This window comes from Zophobas morio, unplaced genomic scaffold, assembly GCF_036711695.1.
Source record: "Zophobas morio isolate AGI-343-1 ecotype UQ-CSIRO unplaced genomic scaffold, CSIRO_AGI_Zmor_V1 ptg000793c, whole genome shotgun sequence".
In the NCBI taxonomy this organism is placed as follows: domain Eukaryota; kingdom Metazoa; phylum Arthropoda; class Insecta; order Coleoptera; family Tenebrionidae; genus Zophobas; species Zophobas morio.
In genome coordinates, this window is record NW_026972896.1 from 113 (window position 1) to 11744 (window position 11632).

The 11632-nt window shown below is 47.0% G+C and overlaps 5 protein-coding genes across 5 annotated transcripts; 2 read left to right on the forward strand and 3 right to left on the reverse strand.

Annotated features, from left to right (window-relative positions):
• Positions 1–238: 238 nt before the first annotated feature.
• LOC135121920 (late histone H1-like) lies at positions 239–1027 on the reverse strand. Its single transcript, XM_064046201.1, has one exon. The coding sequence runs from the start codon at positions 1025–1027 to the stop codon at positions 239–241; it is 789 nt and encodes a 262-aa protein (XP_063902271.1).
• Positions 1028–8837: 7810 nt separating this feature from the next.
• On the reverse strand, positions 8838–9252 carry LOC135121919 (histone H2B). Its single transcript, XM_064046200.1, has one exon. The coding sequence runs from the start codon at positions 9250–9252 to the stop codon at positions 8881–8883; it is 372 nt and encodes a 123-aa protein (XP_063902270.1). The 3' UTR covers positions 8838–8880.
• A 237-nt stretch (positions 9253–9489) lies between these two features.
• Positions 9490–10114, forward strand: LOC135121918 (histone H2A). Its single transcript, XM_064046199.1, has one exon. It carries the CDS (start codon positions 9569–9571, stop codon positions 9941–9943), a length of 375 nt encoding a protein of 124 aa, XP_063902269.1. The 5' UTR covers positions 9490–9568; the 3' UTR covers positions 9944–10114.
• A 299-nt stretch (positions 10115–10413) lies between these two features.
• On the reverse strand, positions 10414–10902 carry LOC135121916 (histone H4). The gene has a single exon (XM_064046197.1). It carries the CDS (start codon positions 10848–10850, stop codon positions 10539–10541), a length of 312 nt encoding a protein of 103 aa, XP_063902267.1. The 5' UTR covers positions 10851–10902; the 3' UTR covers positions 10414–10538.
• Positions 10903–11141: 239 nt separating this feature from the next.
• On the forward strand, positions 11142–11552 carry LOC135121917 (histone H3). The gene has a single exon (XM_064046198.1). The coding sequence runs from the start codon at positions 11142–11144 to the stop codon at positions 11550–11552; it is 411 nt and encodes a 136-aa protein (XP_063902268.1).
• Positions 11553–11632: the final 80 nt, after the last annotated feature.

The window sequence follows — 11632 nt, forward strand, 5'->3', positions numbered from 1 at the left end:
TGCAAATTCATTCATTCATTCAAATCAATCTTATCAATCATTTATTTATTTCTTTCTTTCTTTCTTTCTTTCATTCATTATTCGATTTATATGGTCGAGCGAAAATTTTAATTCGTTTGAAAAAAATTTGTGGCCCTGAAAAGGGCCATTTATGCGTGCCCCTTCGTCGATATGTACGATCGGAGCACCGCCGGGAAACAACAACAACGACGTCGTCGTCATCATCTTCTTCGAACGCTCACTTTTTTCTTTTCGGAGAAGCGGCTTTCTTCGCTTTGGCGGAGACGGCCTTGGTGGACTTGGGTTTCGGAGCTTTCGGTTTCTTCGTGGGTCCGGCCTTGTTAGATCTTTTCGCTTTCGAAGGAGATTTCGCCTTCGACGCCGCTCTGGCGGCAGCGGCGGCGGCGGCCTTCTTCTCTGCGGCGGAGGCGCTGGCAGCGGCGGCGGCGGCCTTCTTCGCTTTGGCCACGGAAGCGGTCTTCTTTTCGGCGGCGGCCTTTTTCGCTTTCGGCGCGGTCTTCTTCGAAACCTTAGAAGCCGCCTTCTCGCCGGCGGCGGCGGCGGCGGCTCCGGCGGAAGCGCGTTTTCCCGCGCCTATCGCGGCTTTCTTCGTCCTGCCGGCGCCGGATTTCCTCTTCCTTTCGGCGGCGGAGGCGGCGGCTTTGGCACCGCCGGCGGTCGTGGAGGCCAACTTGAAAGAACCGGAAGCACCTTTGCCTTTCGTCTGGACGAGGGAACCGGAAGCGACGGCGCCTTTCAGGTATTTCTTGATGAACGGAGCAACTTTTTCGGCGTCGACCTTGTAGTTGGCGGCGACGAATTTTTTGATGGCCTGGAGGGACGATCCGCCGCGTTCTTTCAAACCTTTGATGGCGTTGGTCACCATCTCCGAAGTCGGCGGATGGGAAGGTTTGCTCCTGGGATTCTTCGCTTTCTTTTCCTTCTTGGCGTGAGGCGTTCCGGCGGAGGAGGCGGCGGCCGAAGCTGTCACCGCGGCGGAAGCTGTTTGATTTTCTACGTCTGCCATTTTACCGAACAACTGATTGTTTTTGTTATTAAAAAAAGTCGATGGTTATCGGTCGCACGATCGAATTTGAATAGTGGCGAAAACGACGTCTAAGTGTCCCCGACGTAAACCAAGCGGACTGTAAACTAAACGCGCGACTTTGACGGAATTCGCTCGAAATCGGCGGCCTCGCGCTCGACTTTCGGGTGATGACATCGTTCTCTTTTCGCCGTCACCACCGCCTCCTTGTCGTTAGACGGACGAAACACGGCCTCAGACCTTCCTCGACGTTTATTCGAGTATTTTTCGACGAAGCGGGAATCGGCGAATCGGCAGGGCGTCCGTCCGGACGCTCGCTCGAAGAAGACCTTGTCAAAAGTCGAACAACGTACCGAAGGTGGACGTCGACGCTCCGACGTCCGTCGTCGCCGCCACCGTGACGACGCTTCGACGAGGTGAGCCTCCGTCCATGCTTTCCGGTTTTTTACACCCTCGGGGACGATCGGAAGACGTTTTCTCGTCAAAAAACGCCTCCGAAAGAGGCAAGGTACGGTCAAAATCGTCACCGCTTCGAAGCGACTCTTCCGATTTCGACGATCTCCTGGGGCACGGGGGGCTCCTTCGACGTAGATCGTCGAACGAAAACGACGGAACGGACTTTCGGCCGTCCTCCGGTGGCGGTCTCGTCTCTGTACGAGGATGGGAACATTAAAAATTTCCATGTCGAAGCCGCGACGAGATGATTCGGTCTCGTCGTTTCCTCGTACCTCGAAACGACGAGGAAATTCGGATTTTTTTTATTTTTTTCCGTACGAGATCGATCGACGATCGAAATTGCACGTCTGACGAAAATTTCCTTGCGGATTTTTCCAAAAGTTTCTTCGTTTCGAGTGTCGTTTTCGAGCCGGGACCGAGCGCGGAAACCCGCAGCACCGCACCGACGGCGAACGAAAATTCTTTCTTCGATTCACGTACGATACGTTTTCTGTCTTTCCTGTGGCCGCTTTTCATAGTTTTATTTTCTTTTTTTTTTTTCCTTCTTCTTTCGAAGATCTGAAAGACTGTACATTCTATGGAGTTTATTTAATCTATTATTGTTTACAGACGAACGAACTTCGAACTATTTTAACATCTTTCAACTATTATTTTTTAATTCAATTCACTTACACTATTATATTATCAAGGCAAGTGTTTTTCAAAGCATTCGAACCATCGAGATACGGCGAATTTATGACGGCGGTTGTTTGTAAAATATTGCAAATGCTGCTTTTTGGGTTATATTTATATATATGTTGTCCAGGACTTGTTTTTTACGTATATTTACGATTACATTCACACACAGGTGGCCAGGTGGCGGTAGGGGTAATTAATCCGGCGGACGAAGATGGTTTATGGTTTGTTTTTACCTACGTCCGCCGTGATTGTGCCTTATGTGCCTGGTTCGTCTCTTTGTCGGTCTTGTCGTCCTTTCCCTATCCTGTCGGTGGCATTCGTCTGTTAGTTGTACGTGCGTGATGTGCTTGTTTGTTTGTTTGGTATTTTGTGTTGCAGACCGCTGCGCTGTGCTGCGCTCCTCGATCTTCGATGTTCGTTCGTCGGATCTTGGCACTTTTGCTTCGACGTTTCGACTTCTCGGATCCATTTCTACTGATTTTTTACCCTTATCATCAGGCAACGGCCATACCACGTTGATAGCACCGGTTCTCGTCCCCCCAGTTCGCCAGCACGGCTCATTGGAGTCAGACGTGTCGCGGTGTTTTGCTGAGAATCAAAGAAACAAAGTCCTTTGTGTGCAAGTGCCGCCGCCTTTGAAATCCGAAGCCGGAAACAGTCCGACAAACGAACACCTGCAGTGCAGTGCGGTATTCGTTCCAACATTCAAACAAACAAACACGGAAGCGAGTACCGCAACAAGACGTGAGTTAATGAGTGTAATCCCAGACATTGCCGACAATGCTGCACCTGCAAATGCAGCAAATAACATCGTGTTCGCGGAAACAACACCTGCGATCGATTCAGTAACACTCGCGTCGGCACCGCCTTTGTCGGCGAATCAATTAGCACAGATAGCAGAGCTCCCGAACCCTGCTAAGCAACTAATAAATAAAACGACCGCGATTCGTGCGAAACGAAAAGACATTTCACCGTACAGGCGTGCTCCTATCGGTGACCACCAGGACTCAAAGCCAATCAGAATTATTTCTGAGGTGGCTTTCAAACCCATCATGTGCTCCACAGACACCGAGGTGGGCACCGGTGACCTCGACGGCTGGTCATCCGATAAAACTGAATGGAGCTTTGTCAGGAGACGGGCTCACGTCGAAATGACCAACACGGATGTGACTCAACAGAGTCAATCACAATCAGAAGCGACGTCTAGCGCAGAGCAGCCACCCCAAAATAAAAAACGGGAACAGTTCCCGCCCCTTCCGCCACCATTGAAATTAAAAAATAGATACACGCCCTTGGAAAAAATGGAAACGGATGCAGCAACCGTAAAACCCAATAAAACGACCCCAGCATTGCCCAAACAAAAACCACCCCCAGTCATCATCCTGCATGGGCAGCCGGAAGACCACAAGGCCTTCCAAAAACTATTAACAGACACAGCAAAAGGCGGATACACCCTAAAATACACTAAAAGGCGAACCACCATTCAAGTCGCCAACAAAAGAGATTGGGAATCTCTCTCAAGACAACTGGAGACGCAGGAAATCAGCCATCATACGTACACGTGCGTCGAAGACAAGACGCACGGTTTTGTACTAAAAGGTTTGGACTTTGAGCCTGAAATCGAAGACCTGAAGGACGAGCTGCGGGAGGAAAACATCCCCTGCGAGAAATTGTACAAAATGAGAGGAACTAAAAGACCAGCTTACCTCATCATTACAACCAAAGATGTGACGCTTGCCCAACTGCAAAGACATAAATACATAATCCTCAACACACGAGTCACGTGGGAGAGGCACTATAATAATAGGAAAATCACGCAATGCCACACATGCCAAGAATGGGGTCATGCAACTTTAAACTGTAGAAGCAAACCTAAATGTTTAAAGTGTGCAGGGCCCCACCGAGTAGCCGACTGTGATCCTGACCTAGTAAACCTGAAATGCGCGAACTGCGACGGGAACCACTCGGCCAACAATCCAAACTGCCCCACATACGTGAGGAAAATACAAGAGTTAAAGAAAAACGAAGAACCTCCGAAGAAATTCATCGAAGCACCACCACCGAAATCAAACCCCTGGCGTAAACTGCCCGCCACCCCAGCCAACACCGCCACAACTGGAACCTCCAACGCGACCATCGCCCACACCAGACCGCAGCAGGGACACCCCCAACAACGCACCCCGACGAAGTGTAGTGCACCCAACAGTGTCAGTGCCGCGACACGTGAATGTGCCGACCTGTTCAGTGCGCTAACTGATCTAAAAGCGGCGTGCAACCTGAGTGAAATGGTGCGGGCGATAAATGATCTAAATGCGCTACTAAAAGGCGCAAGCACGAAAGCGGAGAAATTCTTAATCTTCACACAATTTACGGAACAACTCGACAAATACGACATATAAATTCACGACAAAACTGACGATTACTTACTGGAACGCTGACGGACTTAACAACAAACTGGCCTCTCTGATAGCATTCATGTCCACCCACAAGGTGGACGTGATGCTCATCGGGGAGACCAAACTGACACAGACTGACAAATTACAAATCAAAAACTACAGGACATACAGACGAGACAGACAAGCACTACACCGAGGCGGGGGAGTTGCGATACTAATAAAAGATGACATCCCGCACACCCAAATTAACATATTAAACACGTCAGTGGAGGTGATAGCAGTTCAATTAAAATCCAAACACGTTATAGCATGCGGATACAATAGGCCGACAAATTACTTCACAACGCGTGATCTTGACGCAATCTTCGAAACTGGAGATAAAGTAGTACTAGCGGCCGACCTGAATGCGCGCCACACTTCGTGGAATTGCCGCCGAAATAACAGGAACGGCAACAAGCTGAACGAATACTACGAGAACAGCGACGTTCGCATTCATTTCACGGCCGAACCAACACACTTTCCCTACAATGGTGGGGAGCCGTCAACCATCGACCTTGTTCTAACAAAGGGCGGGTTGGGCATCGAGCGACCATGCACCATCGTGACGCTCGATTCCGATCATGACCCAGTTAAAATTGAGCTGCCGAGACAGTTCCGCGAAAAACGCGACAAAACAAAAACAAACTACGACAAGACGGACTGGAAACAATACAGACGGATACTGAACGACCTTGTGACAATTAACAACGACATCCGTACTACGACCGACATTGAGAACGCGACAAACGACCTTGCACGTGCGATCGAGAAGGCCAAGCGGAAATGCTCGCGTACGCACAAGTTACAACTGGGTCACGACTCTGGCGTAAACGACGAAGTTGCAACCTTGATCGCACAACGCAACCGACAAAGACGCAGATGGCAACGTACAGGACTGCCGACATACAAAGACAACGCCGCGGAGCTGTCTCGGCAAATCAGAGAAAAAATCAAACAGAACAAGGTCGACGGCTGGAAAACAAAAATAGCAAAGCTCAATATCAGGGACGGCTCGTTATTTAACCTAACTAAAATATTAAAGAAAAAGCCGAAACCCATCGGCAACATCAAAGTCGGTGGAAACGTGGCCGTGACAGACCGTGAGAAAGCCGAACTGATAGCTGACTTTTACGAAAACGTACATGACCTACAGACGAACGACCCGACTAAAATGACGAACAAACAAAACCGAATTATGAACAAAATTAAAGAATTTGCAAACAACGACCTTGACCTCGACATGGACTACTACAAAAACAATTTGTGTAGCCCGAAAGAGGTACATGACATTATAAGAAAGCTGCCGACAAAGAAAGCACCAGGGCCGGACGGATTACACAATATCCTCCTGAAAAATATGCCCCGGAAAGCTGTCGTGCAGCTGCATTACATAATTAATGCCATAATTCGGCTCCAACATTTCCCGAGGCTGTTCAAGGAGGCCGTCGTCATCCCAATCCCTAAAAAGGGCAAGGATGACAGCGACCCCGGCAACTATCGCCCCATCTCCCTACTGAACAGTCTCGGAAAAGTGACTGAAAAAATCCTACTGACAAGACTCATTAGACTCGACGAAAAACTAAAAATGACACCAGACGTTCAGTTCGGCTTTCGAGCGGCCCACAACACCACGCAACAAGTTGCGCGGATAGTCACGGCCACAGTTAATAACTTTAACCGAAACAAGAAAACAGTACTAGCACTCCTAGACATTGAGAAGGCATTCGACAGGGTATGGCTGGAGGGCCTCATCCATAAGCTTCTGGAATACGGGGTTCCGACAAATTTCGCAAAACTAATTCACTCGTACCTATCGGACAGGCAACTGCAGGTCCGAGTAGGTAACGAGTTATCGAACAGCAGACCAATCAGGGCCGGAGTTCCCCAAGGTTCGGTCCTGGGTCCCAAACTGTTCAATATCTACATATCGGACATCCCGTCATTTGCAAAAACGGAGCTGGGGCTGTACGCCGATGACACGGCCATCTTCGCGCATTCTTTTAGCTCGGAGGTGGCCGCCCGGCAAGTGCAGCTGCACTTGAACGTCCTCCAGCCCTACTTTGACGAATGGCTCATTAAAGCCAACCCAAACAAAACGGAAGTGATCAACCTAAACCGACACTTTACCAATAACAAAATTATCACTCCGGTAAAAATGCAGAACGTCAAAATCGCCCCCTCGCCCCATGTCAAATACCTCGGCGTTACCCTTGACACCAGACTGACTTTCAAAAAACACCTTGACAAGACATTAACGACAGCCAACGGGACGCTAAGGCAACTTTACGCCCTCATGGCAAAGGACAACGGACTCTCGACTGACAATAAATTGACAATTTACCGAACGATTATCAGGCCCATACTAACATACGCCGCACCCGTCTGGTGCGGCGTATCAAAATCAAATTTCACGCGCCTGGAAAGATTCCAAAATAAGTGCTTAAGACTAATCACCAACTCGGACAGATACCGACAAATACGAGACATGCTGGACCAGACAGGACTTGAAACTTTACGCGAACACACGGACAAAATTGCTGAAAAATTCTATCGGACACAACTAGACCACAACAAATTACTCAAAAACATGACAAACACTCACAAAGACGCCGACACGCACAAACATAAACGACCGTTCGACCGACTCGACCTTGACTAACGAGACCACGATTACAGCTAAACACTCGGGAAATTCTGAGAAATTCTCCGCCGGCGTGCACGTGCGCGCATTGTACATACTGTATAAATTGTAAATAGCTAGATTAGGATAGGTTAGGAATGTAAATATTAGGTTAGGGTAGAATAGGAAAATTGAACCGGAGTTTTTGTATTCTTTTCTCCGGAATAACACAAACGAAATGTCACAACAATTAAGAAACCGAGAATGTACAAATAAAATATCTTAAGTTGAAATACAATAAAATAACGGAATGTCATGCAATAATTTGGATATGCACCAAACAGAAAATAAATTGTTAAGAGGGCGATAAACCGTCTCTCGAGTTGTAAACAACAGGAATTTTTAATAAAGCTCTTTTGAATTTGAATTTGGTTCTCGTCCGATCACCGAAGTTAAGCAACGTCGGGCGCGGTCAGTACTTGGATGGGTGACCGCTTGGGAACACCGCGTGCCGTTGTCTTCTTCTTTTTGTTAAACTTTAGTTTTTAGTAAAAAAACGATGTGTTTATTATAAGTAGTATGTCATAAGTTAAGCTAGTTTTTAATTTAGAATTTAAGTTAGTCGCTAAGATTTTCCACTCGCGTCCTTCGACTCGAAATTTTCAAACACTCCGCTCCCTTCTCCCGCCCGATTTTTTGTTTTTGTTTTGCCCTATTGCGAACACCCCCCTTATTCTTTTTTTTTTTTTTTTTTTTTTTTTTTTTTTTTTTTTAAGTCCAAAAAAAAATTTACAAGTCCAGATCAGATCGAGGTGTCGCGTAACGACACTCTACTAGGTTTATAAAATAATGGATATTTATGTCTGCGACGATAAAATAAAATTTAAAGCACGACGAGAACTTATAAACGAACGCCGTACATGGACAACGAGATCAGAATCATTCAGGAAGACTCGAAAAGAAACGAATCGATGATTAAATATCTTTTAATTTGAAATTTATTCACGCTCGATCGTGAAAATGCAAAAAAACGGCCGTTTTGTTAGGAACATGCGTTATTTATCGTACGCGAGTTCCTCGAACAGACGGCCAGTATAGATTTGCATCAGTTTCGTAATTCTAGTATTAAAATAATGATAAAAAACGCGACCGTTTTCTTCTCGATCTTATGATTTCCTGATAAAATCGATCGTAGAGAGCACAGCGCTTCGTTATGAAGAAATAAATAATATAAATTCCTTCTTGCGGCGGGGGGAAAAAAAGAAAGAAAAAAAAAACAAGTACGTTCCCGTGACCTGACTTATTTACATATCGTATAAAAATCGATCGATAAAAATATATCGCTGTTTTTTAACATAGTTTCATTTCGAAAACCTCTAACCGAAATCGATCGTACGTACGTACGACGCGGACGGAATTTAAACATCGCACACCCCGAAACGAAAAGTATCATTTTATTCGTTCATTTAATAATCGAATAATAATAAAGGGGAAAGAAACATTCTCGAGGTTCGTTAATCTCTTATTTGTAAGGAATGCGATTTGTGGTTCTGAAAAGAACCGATTTGTTTGTTGTTGTTGTTGTTTTTTTTTTTTTTCCGGAAAGATGGACGACGGACGACGACAGAAATGATAACAAAATCATTCTACTTGGAGCTGGTGTACTTGGTGACGGCTTTGGTACCTTCGGAGACGGCGTGCTTGGCCAATTCACCGGGCAAGAGGAGACGTACGGCGGTCTGAATCTCCCTGCTGGTGATGGTCGAACGTTTGTTGTAGTGGGCGAGGCGGGAAGCTTCGGCGGCGATACGTTCGAAGATGTCGTTCACGAAACTGTTCATGATGGACATCGCCTTGCTCGAGATACCGGTGTCGGGATGTACTTGTTTCAACACCTTGTAGATGTAGATAGCGTAGCTCTCCTTCCTCCTGCGCTTCTTCTTCTTGTCGCTCTTCGAAATGTTCTTTTGGGCCTTTCCGGCCTTCTTGGCGGCTTTACCGCTAGTCTTGGGTGGCATCTTCGAATATTCGATAAGAGTTTAACAGAACAGAACAGAACGCAACGCTACGCTCGGTTCTCGACGAACGAATAAAAATATCACCCCGCGTGCGACTACTTTTATAACGGACCGTCTACCGACTCAGGCCACGCCCATTCGTCCTAGCCTTCCTATGCGCCGAACTGAACCGACCGCACGGAGGGTATAAAGCCTAAGCCGCGACCGCCGGTCCGATACATAACCGAATAACGCAGCAGTCGATTACGTGTGTCGTCGCCGCTCGTCGCTCGCTCTTCTTGTTTATATTTCGTTTTTCGCAAGAAAATTAAAGAAAATGTCAGGACGTGGAAAGGGAGGAAAAGTCAAGGGAAAGGCGAAGTCCCGTTCGAGCCGTGCCGGTCTTCAGTTCCCCGTCGGCAGGATCCATCGTCTCCTCCGTAAAGGAAACTACGCCGAACGCGTCGGTGCCGGAGCTCCCGTCTACCTCGCCGCCGTCATGGAATATCTGGCCGCCGAAGTTCTCGAGTTGGCAGGAAACGCCGCCAGAGACAACAAGAAGACCAGGATCATTCCCAGACATTTGCAGTTGGCGATCAGGAACGACGAAGAGTTGAACAAGCTCCTTTCCGGAGTGACGATCGCCCAAGGCGGCGTTCTGCCCAACATCCAGGCGGTCCTCTTGCCCAAGAAGACCGAAAAGAAGCCTTAAACTCTTTTCATTTTTTTTAAAGAAACGGACCGGACGGACGACCGCTTTACCGAGAAAAAAAAAGAAAAACAACAACCCACATCATCGGCCCTTCTCAGGGCCACTAATTTTTTTCAAACGATTAAATGCTCGCAAACTTATCTTAATGGAAAACAAACAAAAAAAAATAATAGAAAGAAAGAAAAGTACTTTATATGACACGATATCGTTTTTCGATTCGAAAACGTTAATTTTTTTCTTATTGTTCGTTCATTTTTAAGCTTTCTCTCTGTCACTTCTCGTGAATTTTACTGCAAACGTTTAAAAATACGTGATTTTAATTTAATTTTTTTCCTTTTTCCATTTTATATCGTCATTATTATTTCTTTAAAAAAAACCAACACAACCAACCATTCATTCATTCATTCATTCATTCATTCATTATTTATTCTCGACATATAGTAAGCGAAATTTTTTATTCGTTAGAAAAATTTTGTGGTTCTGAAAAGAACCGTTTTTTTTTTTTTCTCCGATCTCGTTTGTTGTCGTGGCGTATATACGGAAAAGTCAAAGAATCAAAATCAGCGACGATTAAATTTCTTGCTATTGCAAAAAATTAACCGCCGAAACCGTAGAGGGTGCGTCCTTGACGTTTCAAAGCGTAGACGACGTCCATGGCGGTGACGGTCTTACGTTTGGCGTGTTCGGTGTAGGTGACGGCGTCACGGATCACGTTCTCGAGGAACACCTTGAGGACGCCTCTGGTTTCTTCGTAGATCAACCCGGAGATACGTTTCACACCGCCGCGACGGGCCAATCTTCTGATGGCCGGTTTCGTTATGCCCTGGATGTTGTCGCGCAGGACTTTGCGATGACGTTTCGCGCCACCTTTTCCCAAGCCTTTGCCTCCTTTTCCTCTACCGGTCATCTTGGAATATCTTCGAAGAAGCTTGCGAGCGACGTGGATTCAGAACGGTGTTCGTAAGGGAACTGCGAAAATTACGAAATTCGGCGTCGTTTTATAACGTTTCCGAGCTACGCCCATTTCTGGTCCCGCTCGACCAATAGACACGCGCAGAGAGCGACTTTGTAGCGGTGAACGTTATATAAGGTTCGCCGCGAGCCCGTCGGCCGTTATTTCCAGTCAACGTGTTCGTAACGTCCGTCTGCTGCGTGTTCGTTCGTCGATCGATTTTAATCTTTCGCTTATTTTTTCGAAATGGCAAGAACAAAACAGACCGCTCGTAAATCTACGGGAGGAAAAGCCCCCAGAAAACAGCTCGCCACTAAGGCCGCGAGAAAAAGCGCACCGGCGACCGGCGGCGTCAAGAAACCCCATCGTTACAGGCCCGGAACCGTCGCTCTCCGAGAGATCCGTCGTTATCAGAAGAGCACCGAACTTTTGATCCGCAAACTGCCCTTCCAACGTCTCGTCAGGGAGATCGCCCAGGACTTCAAGACCGACTTGCGTTTCCAGAGTTCCGCCGTGATGGCTCTCCAGGAAGCTAGCGAAGCTTACCTCGTCGGTCTCTTCGAAGATACCAACTTGTGCGCCATCCACGCCAAACGCGTCACCATCATGCCCAAAGACATCCAGCTGGCGAGACGCATTCGCGGAGAAAGAGCTTAAAAAAAAAAAATCGACCGACCATCAATCACACCGTCATCTCTCAACTGTCAGTTCTCTTTTCGAAAGAGACAAAAAAATCG